The sequence below is a fragment of the Topomyia yanbarensis genome, unplaced genomic scaffold (assembly GCF_030247195.1).
Source record: "Topomyia yanbarensis strain Yona2022 unplaced genomic scaffold, ASM3024719v1 HiC_scaffold_46, whole genome shotgun sequence".
Lineage (NCBI taxonomy): Eukaryota > Metazoa > Arthropoda > Insecta > Diptera > Culicidae > Topomyia > Topomyia yanbarensis.
In genome coordinates this window covers 93,671-106,179 of record NW_026683669.1, presented here as the reverse complement: position 1 = coordinate 106,179, position 12,509 = coordinate 93,671, and the positions used below count along the sequence as shown (strand labels likewise).

At 43.2% G+C, this 12,509-nt stretch overlaps 1 protein-coding gene across 1 annotated transcript; it reads left to right on the top strand.

Moving 5' to 3' along the window:
* The first annotated feature begins 4,356 nt into the window (after positions 1 to 4,356).
* Positions 4,357 to 9,732, top strand: LOC131695583 (uncharacterized). The gene has a single exon (XM_058984116.1). The coding sequence runs from the start codon at positions 4,357 to 4,359 to the stop codon at positions 9,730 to 9,732; it is 5,376 nt and encodes a 1,791-aa protein (XP_058840099.1).
* The last annotated feature ends 2,777 nt before the right edge of the window (positions 9,733 to 12,509 follow it).

Sequence of the window (12,509 nt, the reverse complement as noted above, 5' to 3'; positions counted from 1 at the left end):
TGGAGGCCACTGTCTGGGTTTCTCTGTCGGGCCTCTCCCGACATTCCACCCTCTCAACATATGCCTGCTGTTCCTGTCTTGCGACACGAACAGCTTTCCGGAGCTCCAGGAGGCTCAACTTCAACTCCTTGGCTATATTCTGCTTTCCGCTAGCGAAGTCGATTATAGAATCGAGTTGCTTCGCTACTTTGCGCATCGCAGATATTGGCCCCTCCGATGCATTGGTAGGGTTATTGCCTACCGCCGCTGGGGGGTCACTGGTGCTTTCGGATGCAGCACTCATCGCTCCACTACTCTCCCCACGGGGGGGAGACCTCGCCAAACCACCTCTTGCGAAGGGGTTTGGCACCTCCGTCTGTTTGTTTTTATTTTTGCTTATCTCCATGTATAGTCCCACGAGTAGCGCGAGAAATATATGTCCGCCACGCCAGAGCTCCGCATTAGCGTGGTAAGGGACGCTTACTGTGGGGGTTGCCCAGGTACCCCACAGGCTCCGTTAACGATCGAGCATCTTTTTCACCCCCTCGATCACTCATCCCTCGGCACGGGTCGCTTCACGCCTTGGAATTGGGGTTATGCCCTACCTTGCTTTACGTGGTGATCTCGGCCCGGATCACCACAACCATCCTCCTTTACCAGGGCTTTGGACCTGTAGCTCTGGTTCTCAATAGTTCCATGTACGTATGTTATTACAGACGTGCTACTATTGAGATCCGTCATTCGCTAGCGGAATTTGAATCGAAAAAGAACACCCGCTTCAACTGCTGCTGGGACGGTAAGTTCTGTTTTCCGTTTTCCGTTGTGTGCAGTACGAAACAAAAGTGTTTGAAATTAGAAAACAAAAAGTTCTGCTAGGAATGTGATTGTTTCCGATGCAATTACACTCAGATTTTTCACGCAGGGGATACAGGCCGTTTAAATGAAAACCGCGTAAATTTAAAAAACCGCGTTAATGAAAATCGCGTAAATTTCAAAATCCGCGTAAAAAACCTGTAAAAAACGTTGTCAGATGCCTTACTAATAAAAAACATATAACCGAAATATGAAACATGAAAACCAATTGGCTCTTTACCCTACGCAGCTACAAAGCGCCGTAAACATGGATTAACAAGTTACAACGCACACGCATGCATAAAAATAAATATATTTTTTCAAACGCAACACTGTTAAGCAGCACACACCGTATTGAATTAAATCCAAACCACCCCGCCCACCCACTTTGCAAATCATTCTGTGACACCATGCTGGTACCCGACAAATCCGCACACGGCCACCGCTGCCGAAAATGCATAGCGTCTACCGCTTATTGTAGTGTCCAGACGCTGCAGCCATGATCTTACCCGTTCGACATAAGAACAAAAACTGATTCAAACGGGTACGCGTCACCTCTCTTTATAAACTAACCGTATATGGTTTAGTCACTTAGGTGCGAGTGTGTGCAAATGCCAACGTTACCGAAAATCGATAGCGCTTATTGCATCGCCCGGAGACGACGTTGCTCGTGTGGGATAACAGCAGCAACTGATTTAAACGGACATGCGTTGCTTCTATTTATGACTTTTCGTGTTTCATTGAGCAACTAAGCTGCCCTCTTTTGACGGCTGTGTCTGAGAAATCTGCCTCACGAATGGTATTTTTCCCGTTTTTTGTGAACTTTTTAATTTTACCAATTTCCAAAAGTCTACTTTTATTGGGGAGAAATTAAATTATTACCAATATTTAAGTTAGGTGTTTCTGAATCGGTTGGTGTATGAATGATTAAAATCCATCTAGTAATATCGGAGATATAAGCGTGCAAACCTTACATAGTTTCGTTACATGGGAGATAGTTTAGATTTTAGAATGACACCTAGCCCCAGATAGTGGAGTAAGACATTTTTAATGTCAAAAAATCGATAAGAAAAGTAAAAAACGAAACACTTCACCAGTTGGTTCCTGACGAGCTGGTAGGTGAATTGATCCTTCATTTGTTTTATCCGTCACCCGCGTGACCTTCACACAGTAGAGAGCTGATATAGCTCGTCTAAACACAGCCGTCTTTCAAGCAAGAAAACTGTTTAGTAACGCACTTCACTGCACTACTTTAACCGATATCGCAGGTAATAATTATCACTCGCGGGACTGTTTATTAGTAATGCTTTACTGCAGCCTCTGCCACAGCAAGCACCTTCGTACTACCGAAAAAACTAAACCACACCGGAGAGAACAAAAAGCACTTGTTTCCCGGTACAAAGTTGGGTTACGAATGATCGCCTGACCATGTTCGTCCGCATTTTTTTGACAGGGTTGCAATGTTTTTGCGTTGCGTGCAATGTTGTTTGCGTTGCGTGTAAGACGCCAAAACCATACAGAAAAACTAGCCCTATATTTAACAAAACGTCGAACAAAGTGGATCAGCGTAGGACGTTTGTTAAACAAACTTTGCACACTAAAACTTATCACAATCTTACGATCATTAAGACATTTAGAGATCTTGTTCTACTATACTTACACACGACTCCACAATTTTCTACATTCGTTGGCTAAATGAAGTGCACTAGACAAACAAAATACAAGTGAAAACACACCAATTGCTCAAAAAACAATTTTAAGCTTAAGCCAAACATGAACCACCATGTTTGAAAAACGCAAAAAACAACCAGCCGCCAGAAAATTTGTCTAAGTATTGAAATTGCCTTCAAATCGCATTCGCAAATTGCATTTGTTCCTAGGGGCAATTAGCACAAGAGAGTTGAGTCAAACGTCAAACTTTTTACATCGCCTGACTAAAGAGACTAGAATAACAAAGAGACGCCATCTTAATTCAGTGAAAACAATTCAACTAGCAACCAGGCTACAGGTCACAGGTAATACTGCAAATGTGCAAGCCTCACCAAACTTGTTTGTTGTTATTCCGTTTGTTTTTTCTAACCAATATAAAAATCTGATGTGACTTCTGATCTGCTCAGTTCCTCGACCAACTAAAACATAGTTATATTTGCAGGAATCGTATTTTGCAGCAGCAAACCATATTAGGCCAAAATTTATTATTTGCATCATTTGGTATTCTTTACCCTCATGCTGAATTTCGTTCCCCATCAAACCAAGCCCTTTTCTCTTTAGCGTTTCTAAACACGACGGTTTGTAACAAATTTGGTTTGAGGATTTAATTTCTATCTTTAAAAACAATGCTACATAATGCTAAACATTTACGATTGACAACTCTCTTGTTCATTGACATTGACAGTAAAATTGGAATTCCAAACGGAACATGGCGTCTCTTTGTTATTCTAGTCTCTTTACGCCTGACCATATTCGTCCGCATTTTTTTGACAGGGAAGACAACCCAAGTAACCAATAAGCATTATAACGTAGCCTGTTCGGGCTCACTTAGTAGTTGTGTCAAATGACGGTGGCGTAGAACAGTTTTTGGAAACGCACCTAGCATTTGGCGCATCCCTTAATTGATGACAAACCTATACCGCCTAAATAGCTATTCGAGCAGTTAGTTGTATGCAAGATGTGGTACGCAAGGTGTCCACATAATCGCCTAATATATTTCATGGCAGTCCTGATCCAACCACCGCAGAGTTTCGATCGTAAAATACACTTGAGTCCTAACGCAATAAAGTTTAATTCGATTTCGTGAAAGTTATTTGAATTTGTACTGAAGATTACCCTCCATCCTCCAGTGATCGCGTTATGTGAATTTATGTTAACCACGTTACGTTACGTTAATTTACATCCGATAATAGTTAAATTGATCCACAAGTCTGAGAGTCTGTTCCGGAATTTCCCGCCCGCCGTTCTATGTGCCAGTAGAACCACCCGCCTTCCCGAACCTCATCCAACATATTTTGGTGCCGTGACCAGGATTTGGCGCTTGCGACCAAGCTATCGAGCGTTCTTGAGGTTCTTTAAAGGACAGATCGCCTTCTTCCAAGTATTCATCAATTGTTCTTGGCCGTTGGGCGCCATCGAAACCGTTTCAAAGCCGCGCCAGTTCGCCATTGCAATTTTGAACAATTGAACCAAGCCAAGCTGCCTTGAAGTCTGGATTTCTCCGCTAGTATTTTTTGATATTATACAAGGCCTCATACATACAGGATATATACGAGCATTTGGAACAAAATAAATACAAGGCACAAACTTGCTTTGGTCAGGTGAGAGTCTTTCCAATCCATTAAATTTATTTTGTCAGTGCTACCTGGTCATCTGTTTGCCAGGTCTGCCCTACCGCACCCGCTGCCGTCTACCGCCTGACTTCTACCGAGTCCACCAGTGTCGTATGCGAGCTAATACAAGGACCGCGCTGTACTGCTGATTAGAATTATAACAATCCAAGGCATATATCCGCCTTGGTCAGCGTTTGCTACGATGGAAGGCTTTAGGACCAAGCAGCAATTGACAACGAGGAGAACTACGTTGCTCGCTTCGTTGAGCCGCGCCGAGCAGTTCATGGAACGATACAATGAGGAACGGGACAAACTCGAGGCATCCATACGCTTGGAAAATTTGAACATGCTTTGGCAAGCACTGGAGGAAGTACAGACGGAATTAGAGGATGGCGAGGAAACGAATGAAGGTCTGGTGAGAAATTTAAATTTCCGAGCGCATTTTGAGCCTATGCTCTTCAAAATAAAAGCTTTCCTTTGCTCTAAAATCCCTCCTCCTATCAGTTCACACAACGATCTCCCTCACAACACAAACACACGGTCCACCTCCGCTCTTCACGGTCTAAAACTGCCTACAATCTCGTTACCGGAGTTCTCTGGCGATTATAAAGACTGGCTAGCTTTCCACGACACATTTTCCGCGCTCATACACTCGAATCCTGACGTGGCAGATATCCAAAAATTTCATTATCTACGCGCAGCTTTAAAAGGGGAAGCAGCGCAGATTGTTGAATCCATCGGAATTAGTGCCGCCAACTACAAACTGGCATGGGACTCTTTAACCAACCGATACTCCAACGAATATTTACTTAAAAAACGCCATCTTCAAGCGCTGTTTGATACTACAGAAATGGCAAGGGAGACTGCCTCAACATTGCATGCGATTGTTGATGAATTTGAGCGACATGTTAAGATTTTGGGACAATTGGACGAGCCAGTTGATTCATGGAGCACTATTCTGGAGCATCTTCTTTGCACACGTTTACACGCTGACACGTTAGCAGCTTGGGAGGATCACGCATCAACTTTAGACAAGCCCACCTACAAGTGTTTAATTGGCTTCCTTCAGCGTCGCATGCGGGTACTGGAATCGATTTCGGTCAATCAACACCATGCAATTCCATCCGCATCCTCAGCATGCATTGGTGATTCGGAAAAGACCATTCATGCAAATATTTTGTCTCATGTAGCGACTGAGAATGTTCCGTTTAAATGCTATGTCTGCGACCAACACCACCCCTTAATAAAGTGTTCAAAGTTCGAACGGCTCCCGATAGCCGAGAAAATGAGTCTAATGAATGCAAATCACTTGTGTCTGAATTGTTTCCGTGCCGATCACTATGCGAGAAACTGTACATCCAGGTACAGTTGCAGATTTTGTAGAAGACGTCACCACTCACTCATCCATTCAGCATTTGCCGATAACTTAAGCCGAGTTAATCAAAATACTGTCCCTTCATCCTCAGGAAGTTACCCAGTAACATCGACACAAACGCGCGATGGTCCCATTAATGAATCTTCGATGTTTTCCGCGACAACTGCCGTCAAATTAGCGAAACCTGGCCACCATTCACCGCTGCCTGATGCCGAGAAGAGTATTTTAATGCTGACGGTGGTTCTGGTTGTAGTCGATCGATATGGGAAGGAACATTTGGCTCGAGCTTTGCTGGACTGTGGTTCGCAGCCAAACATAATTTCCGAAAGAATGGTACAAATCCTTCGGTTAAAGCGAAAAAGGGCGAATGTGCTTATTCAGGGAATAGGTAACCAGCCACAACATGTAACTCAATCCGTTTCCACGCAAGTCCGGTTTCGCAAGGAAGATTTCGCTTTGGATGTGAACTTCTTGGTTTTGGAAAAGGTAACGTCAAACTTACCAGCCTGTGACGTGCTTATTGATGACTGGTGTCTTCCCGAGAAATTATTTTTGGCTGATCCAAATTTCAACAAACGAGCCGGAATTGATATGATTATCGGAAACGAACACTTTTTCTCATGTTTCAAAACAGCTGCAAGAATTGAGCTATCCAATTCCCTGCCGACGTTAGTGGACAGCGTCTTCGGATGGTTAGTTTCAGGAACAGCGACTATATTTCAACCCTCACATGAAGTTTTGCATCACTCCGTTACCACTGTTTCACTTGCTACCCTCGAGGAAAGTTTAGAACGGTTTTGGGAAACAGAAGAGCTGCCAAACCAATCCAATTATTCCATAGATGAGCAAAACTGTGAGCAGTTATATGCAGCGAATGTTGCCAGAGATTCTGAGGGAAGATACGTGGTGCGATTTCCCCGCCACCCCAACTTCGAAGAAATGCTTGGGGAGTCTAAAGCGGCTGCACAGAGACGTTTTGAATCACTAGAGCGAAGGTTGTACCACGATGACCAGCTGCAAAAAGAATATAGTAAATTCCTTCATGAGTACATAGCTCTTGGACATATGCGCCTGGTTCCACCCCACGACAAATTTGTTTCCAACCAATGTTTCCTCCCACATCACCCGGTTGTCAAAGAGGCAAGCACGACAACCAAGCTTCGCGTCGTTTTTGACGGATCAGCCCAGACGTCATCAGGTCACTCTCTTAATGACGCACTGCTGGTAGGACCAGTAGTACAAGACGATTTACTTTCAATCATTCTAAGATTTCGTACATATCCTGTAGCATTGGTCGCGGATATCGAAAAAATGTACCGTCAAGTAAAACTAAATACTGATGATACACCCTTCCAACGTATATTATGGCGCTTCTGTCGGCAAGAACCAATACAAACTTACGAACTTCTAACAGTTACCTACGGCCTCGCTTCCTCATCGTTTCCTGCAACTAGAACCCTCCAACAGCTTGCCGAAGACGAAGGAAGGTCGTACCCCTTGGGAGGCCCAGCTCTGCGGAAAGGCTTTTACGTTGATGATTTCATCGCCGGAGCTCAATCAGTGGAAGAAGCAACACAACTACGATCTGAGTTGAATGAACTGTTATCCAAAGGCGGATTTTCTCTGCGAAAATGGACATCGAACAAGCTCCAGGTTCTACAGGGCCTTTCGGCGGATGAAATTGGAACTCACTCATCTTTGAAGTTCGACAAGGATGAAACTGTCAAAGCTCTCGGCATCTCATGGGAACCTCAAAGAGACATATTGAGATTCGATACTAACATCAGCCAGAAAGGAAAGTTGACAAAGCGAGCAATACTTTCCGAAATTTCACAACTTTTCGACCCTTTGGGTCTGATCGCTCCAGTTATAATACGCGGAAAAATTCTAATGCAACACCTGTGGTTGGAGTCCTGTGGATGGGATGATGAAGTTCCCGAGAACATAGCAACGAAATGGAAACGATACTCCGAGCAGCTACCATTGCTAACTGGTTTTAGAGTGAGCCGCTATGCCTTTCTGCCGAACGCCGAGATTCAACTACACACGTTTGCAGACGCCTCCGAAACAGCCTATGAAGCATGTACATACGCAAGATCCGTCGACCCTCAGTGCAATATTTCAGTACAACTGTTGGCTTCAAAATCTCGTGTAGCACCGCTCAAGCGGGTTACTCTTCCTAGGCTGGAGTTGTGTGCCGCTGATCTTGCCGCAAAACTCCATTCCAGGATAATCCAAGCACTGCAGATCAACATCGCCTCATCGTTTTTTTGGTCCGACTCCATGGTTACATTACAATGGCTGAAATCTCCGCCAAACACCTGGAAAACCTACATAGCCAATCGAGTGTCGGCTATTCAGACTGCTACCCACGGAGCGCAATGGAAACATGTTGCTAGTAAGCAAAACCCAGCTGACCTAGTATCACGGGGTTTGGAGACAAGTGAACTTTTAAACAGCGCAGTTTGGAAACATGGCCCCGCCTGGTTATCCCTCATCCAAGAACAGTTTCCTTCATCGAGCATTCCCGATTACCCCAACGATGGAAAAGAAAGACGAAAGGTGGTAGTTGCTAGCGCCAAAATAGAACCACTGCACAATCCCTACTTTTCACGATTTTCATCGCACAATCGACTTGCTCGCGTTACAGCTTATTGTCTCCGGTTTGCCCAAAGATGTCTCATGAAAACCCGGACCCAGTTATCCAATGAACCCCTACGTATTTCGCTTACAGTCAAGGAGTTGACAAACGCCCAATCGATTCTCGTTCGAATTGCTCAGCATGATGTGTTCAAGCAGGGGATCAAAGATTTGAAAAGGGACAGAACAGTTTCCAAGCATTCCTCACTTCGACTTCTCAAGCCTTTTGTAGACCCGGAGGGAACGATAAGAGTGGGAGAGAGGTTAAGATTGTCTGAGCAACCCTACATTCATAAACACCCAGCCCTTCTACCAAGTTTCCATCCCTATACCCGCCTCCTCGCTAAACACTATCACCTGAAACTTATGCACGGTGGCGGTCGGCTTACTCTTGCTGCCATGAGGGAGAAATATTGGCCAATAAATGGAAGACGCCTAATGAGAAGCGTTATCCGAGGATGCTACCAATGCGCCCGAGTGAGTCCTGTTCCTGCGAGTCAATATATGGGGCAACTACCTCTAGCTCGAATTACTCCAAGCCGCCCGTTCACTGCTAGTGGAGTGGACTATGCCGGCCCAATATATTTGAAACCTATCCACAAGAGAGCAAACGCAGCGAAGGCATACATTTGTATATTTGTTTGCTTTAGTACAAAGGCCGTTCACATTGAGTTGGTAAGCGACCTCTCCACGCCAGCCTTTATAGCCGCGCTACGACGTTTCATCGCCCGGAGAGGTCGTCCAACTGACATCTTCTCGGACAACGGCAAGAACTTCGAGGGTGCCAAAAACGAGCTCAAGCACCTATACCACTGGCTCGGAGGCAACGAAGGGGAAGCCATTCAGCCACACTGCGCCAACGAAGGCATCAATTGGCACTTAAATCCGCCAAAGGCTCCCAACTTTGGCGGTTTATGGGAAGCTGCAGTGAAGGTTGCTAAAAATCATATGTACCGCCAGTTGAGAAATTCCCGTTTGTCATTCGAGGACTTGAACACAGTCCTGACAGAAATCGAAGCCGCAATGAATTCTCGACCATTGGTGCCACTTTCCGAAGATCCGAACGATTTAGCCTGCCTCACTCCGGCCCATTTTCTAATTGGGTCGACAATGCACTTCATACCAGAAACCAATATAATGGACGTTCAGATGAGCAGATTGAACCACTACCAATCCATGCAGCGTCTATTCCAGCAATTTTGGCATCATTGGCGCGGCGAGTATCTGCAAGAGATGCAAAAATGCACAAAATTAACCGGAGAAAACAATGAGCTACGTATTGGACGCCTCGTGGTAATCGTCGACGAATTTCAGCATCCAGTGAAATGGCCGCTCGCGAGAATTCTCTTCATCCATCCAGGACCGGATCAGCTTACGAGAGTTGTAACACTACGAACCGCTCGCGGCATCCTAAAGCGGCCGATCACTAAAATTTGCTTGCTTCCTTGTGAATCCTACGACGAGTCTGCAGCAAATGGTTCAGCGCATCGTGACACCAGTGTGATGAGGCCGATAAATCACGATAATGAGCGGACGGCTTCAGTCGCTTCACGTTTACATTGATTTAGTTTTAGTTTGGTTTAGGTCTTAGTATTAGTGTGATATGATGTATGATAGTTGAAAGTAAATATTTCAAGGTGGGGGGCGATGTTCGGGCTCACTTAGTAGTTGTGTCAAATGACGGTGGCGTAGAACAGTTTTTGGAAACGCACCTAGCATTTGGCGCAACCCTTAATTGATGACAAACCTATACCGCCTAAATAGCTATTCGAGCAGTTAGTTGTATGCAAGATGTGGTACGCAAGGTGTCCACATAATCGCCTAATATATTTCATGGCAGTCCTGATCCAACCACCGCAGAGTTTCGATCGTAAAATACACTTGAGTCCTAACGCAATAAAGTTTAATTCGATTTCGTGAAAGTTATTTGAATTTGTACTGAAGATTACCCTCCATCCTCCAGTGATCGCGTTATGTGAATTTATGTTAACCACGTTACGTTACGTTAATTTACATCCGATAATAGTTAAATTGATCCACAAGTCTGAGAGTCTGTTCCGGAATTTCCCGCCCGCCGTTCTATGTGCCAGTAGAACCACCCGCCTTCCCGAACCTCATCCAACATAGCCTAATATCTGCTTTAGATCCACAAATAAAGTTGTCCTAAAGAGCCGTGAAGCCCTAAATACTGATATAATGCTGGTATAATGCCAGAAAAGGCGAAATATGGTGCTATTACTATGCAGAGATTGACAGCTCGTTTCTGCATTACTAATGCTATTATATAGCACCAGCGTAGAAATGTCAAATTTGAAAGCCTTATATTGGCACTACTAATGCTAAAAGCTTCGGTTGGCTGTCATTGCCGCCATGGTTTTAAAACCATTTCTTATGTTTCCTTTCGGTAGGATGCGCAAAAAGGAAAAATTTTAAAATAAAATGTTCTGTTTAAAACCGTAACTGACTCTGTTCTAATGCATTGTAATGAATATCCTTAATGGGTTTTCATTCTCACATGATATGAATGTTTACGAAAATTACCTTTAGTAAGTCTCGAACTGAGGTAGCTTGCCTCGTTCTTCACGGTAAGTGCGCTGCGTTTGCTCCCTGGACTATATTGCATATGTTCGATTGAAATAAAATATGCCGAATATAATCTTCAAAAGGAGTTGCATAACAGATAAACCCACAGCATTACAATAGCATTATGTCAGCTTTTTATATGCTTTATAATGGCATTAAATGCATTTTTACAGCTTACATGCTTTAAAGATCCTTGAAGCATGTACGCGTTATATCAGCTTTATATACACATATAGAGCAAGCGATAATGCTATATGTCGGCGGTGCAGTTATGCATTATTGATGCTAATATAGAGGGTTTCAATGCAACTTTAGTGCAAATGTAGAGCCAATGTAGTGCAATGGCTTAATGCTTATGGGGGAAGACAACTACACCGAGCAAAATCTACTTTGAAATTCCATAAAAAAGACATGACTTTCAGACATAAGGATTTCAAATGAAATTTATAAATTTGTCTTATGATATGGAGGGGGAGTTTATCAAAACCTTCACTTATTATTTTCATAAGACAGTCCTATGAAAACCATAAAAATGTCTGAATGAACGCCATAGATAGTCATTTAAGGTAATTATTTTGTAGTATTATGAATTTATTAGAAAACGGATATAGAATAAGAATCTTCATAAAACAGTCTTATGAAATTCATAACAGTGGTCGAGTGAATGCCATAGGTTTCCATTTTGAAATGATTCGGATTGTTCTCAGAACAGCGTAGAGCTGACGAAAGGAAACACATCCTGCGTATCACGTTTACAAAAGTTGGCCATTGCAAATCATTTTTAAAAATTATGTCACCACCCCCCCCCCCCCCAAATCGCTGAAAAAATCAGGGGGCAAATAATTTTTTTAAAATAACCAAAATTCAAAAAATTGTCACGTTTTATAGAGCAACAATAGCTGCCATAGAGTTTTGCTTTTCGTAACTGAAAACTATTATGGTAGTTTTAGAAATTACCATCCCATGATAATTTTTATTTTGACCATTCTCTGGTAAATGTGAATTTTAAATGAGATCATCGATCCAGTCCAACATCAAATGAAACGTTTGCTGATCGCGGAAAGAAGGACCCATCTGTGTATTATCAAACGAAAATCTCATGGAAAGACTAATACAGACCGACTTCTGAATCGATTCCATTTTAAACGCAACAGTCGATAGAGACATAATCGATCGTTGTATTCGAAAATTATTTCGTTAAGGAAACAATCTGAATTCAAATAAGACTCCTGGCGATTTATATGTGGTTCAATATTCAGTATACATGAGCTTTACCGAAAAGTTTTTGACAATTAAAGATTTCATATGGGATCGTAGTGTTCATACCGTATTTCCGCAGCCATATGTGCGATTCTTATGAACTTGATCAGATCAAAATCTGCTACCAAACCATCTATTTAAGGCTAAGCTTTTGAAAATCGAATAAGTCGTTTTCCAAGAAGACGAAGAGACATTAATTCTGAAATATTCCAAGAACCAGAAACGTGCGAAATTTTCGAGATAGACGCTGGAATCAAAAGAACTTTGTCTGGCCATCAGCGATCAAGAATGCTCTAGCAAAGCTAAATATAGATCATACAAATAATGGTATGGGGAGTGGGCGTAGCGTATTGGTAAATCGATTGCCTTGTACGCAGCGCACCTGGGTTCGGGTCCCGACCCCGCACATAGGGTTAGAAATTTTTCCTAAGAGATTTTTCTAACCCGAAGAGGCGAATGACCTTAAGGTTAAAACCTCTATAATTGAAATAAAAAAA

What these genes read in the sequence shown, in the direction of transcription:
- LOC131695583 (XM_058984116.1), top strand. Translation starts at nt 4,357, where the DNA reads ATGGAAGGCTTTAGGACCAAGCAGCAATTGACAACGAGGAGAACTACG.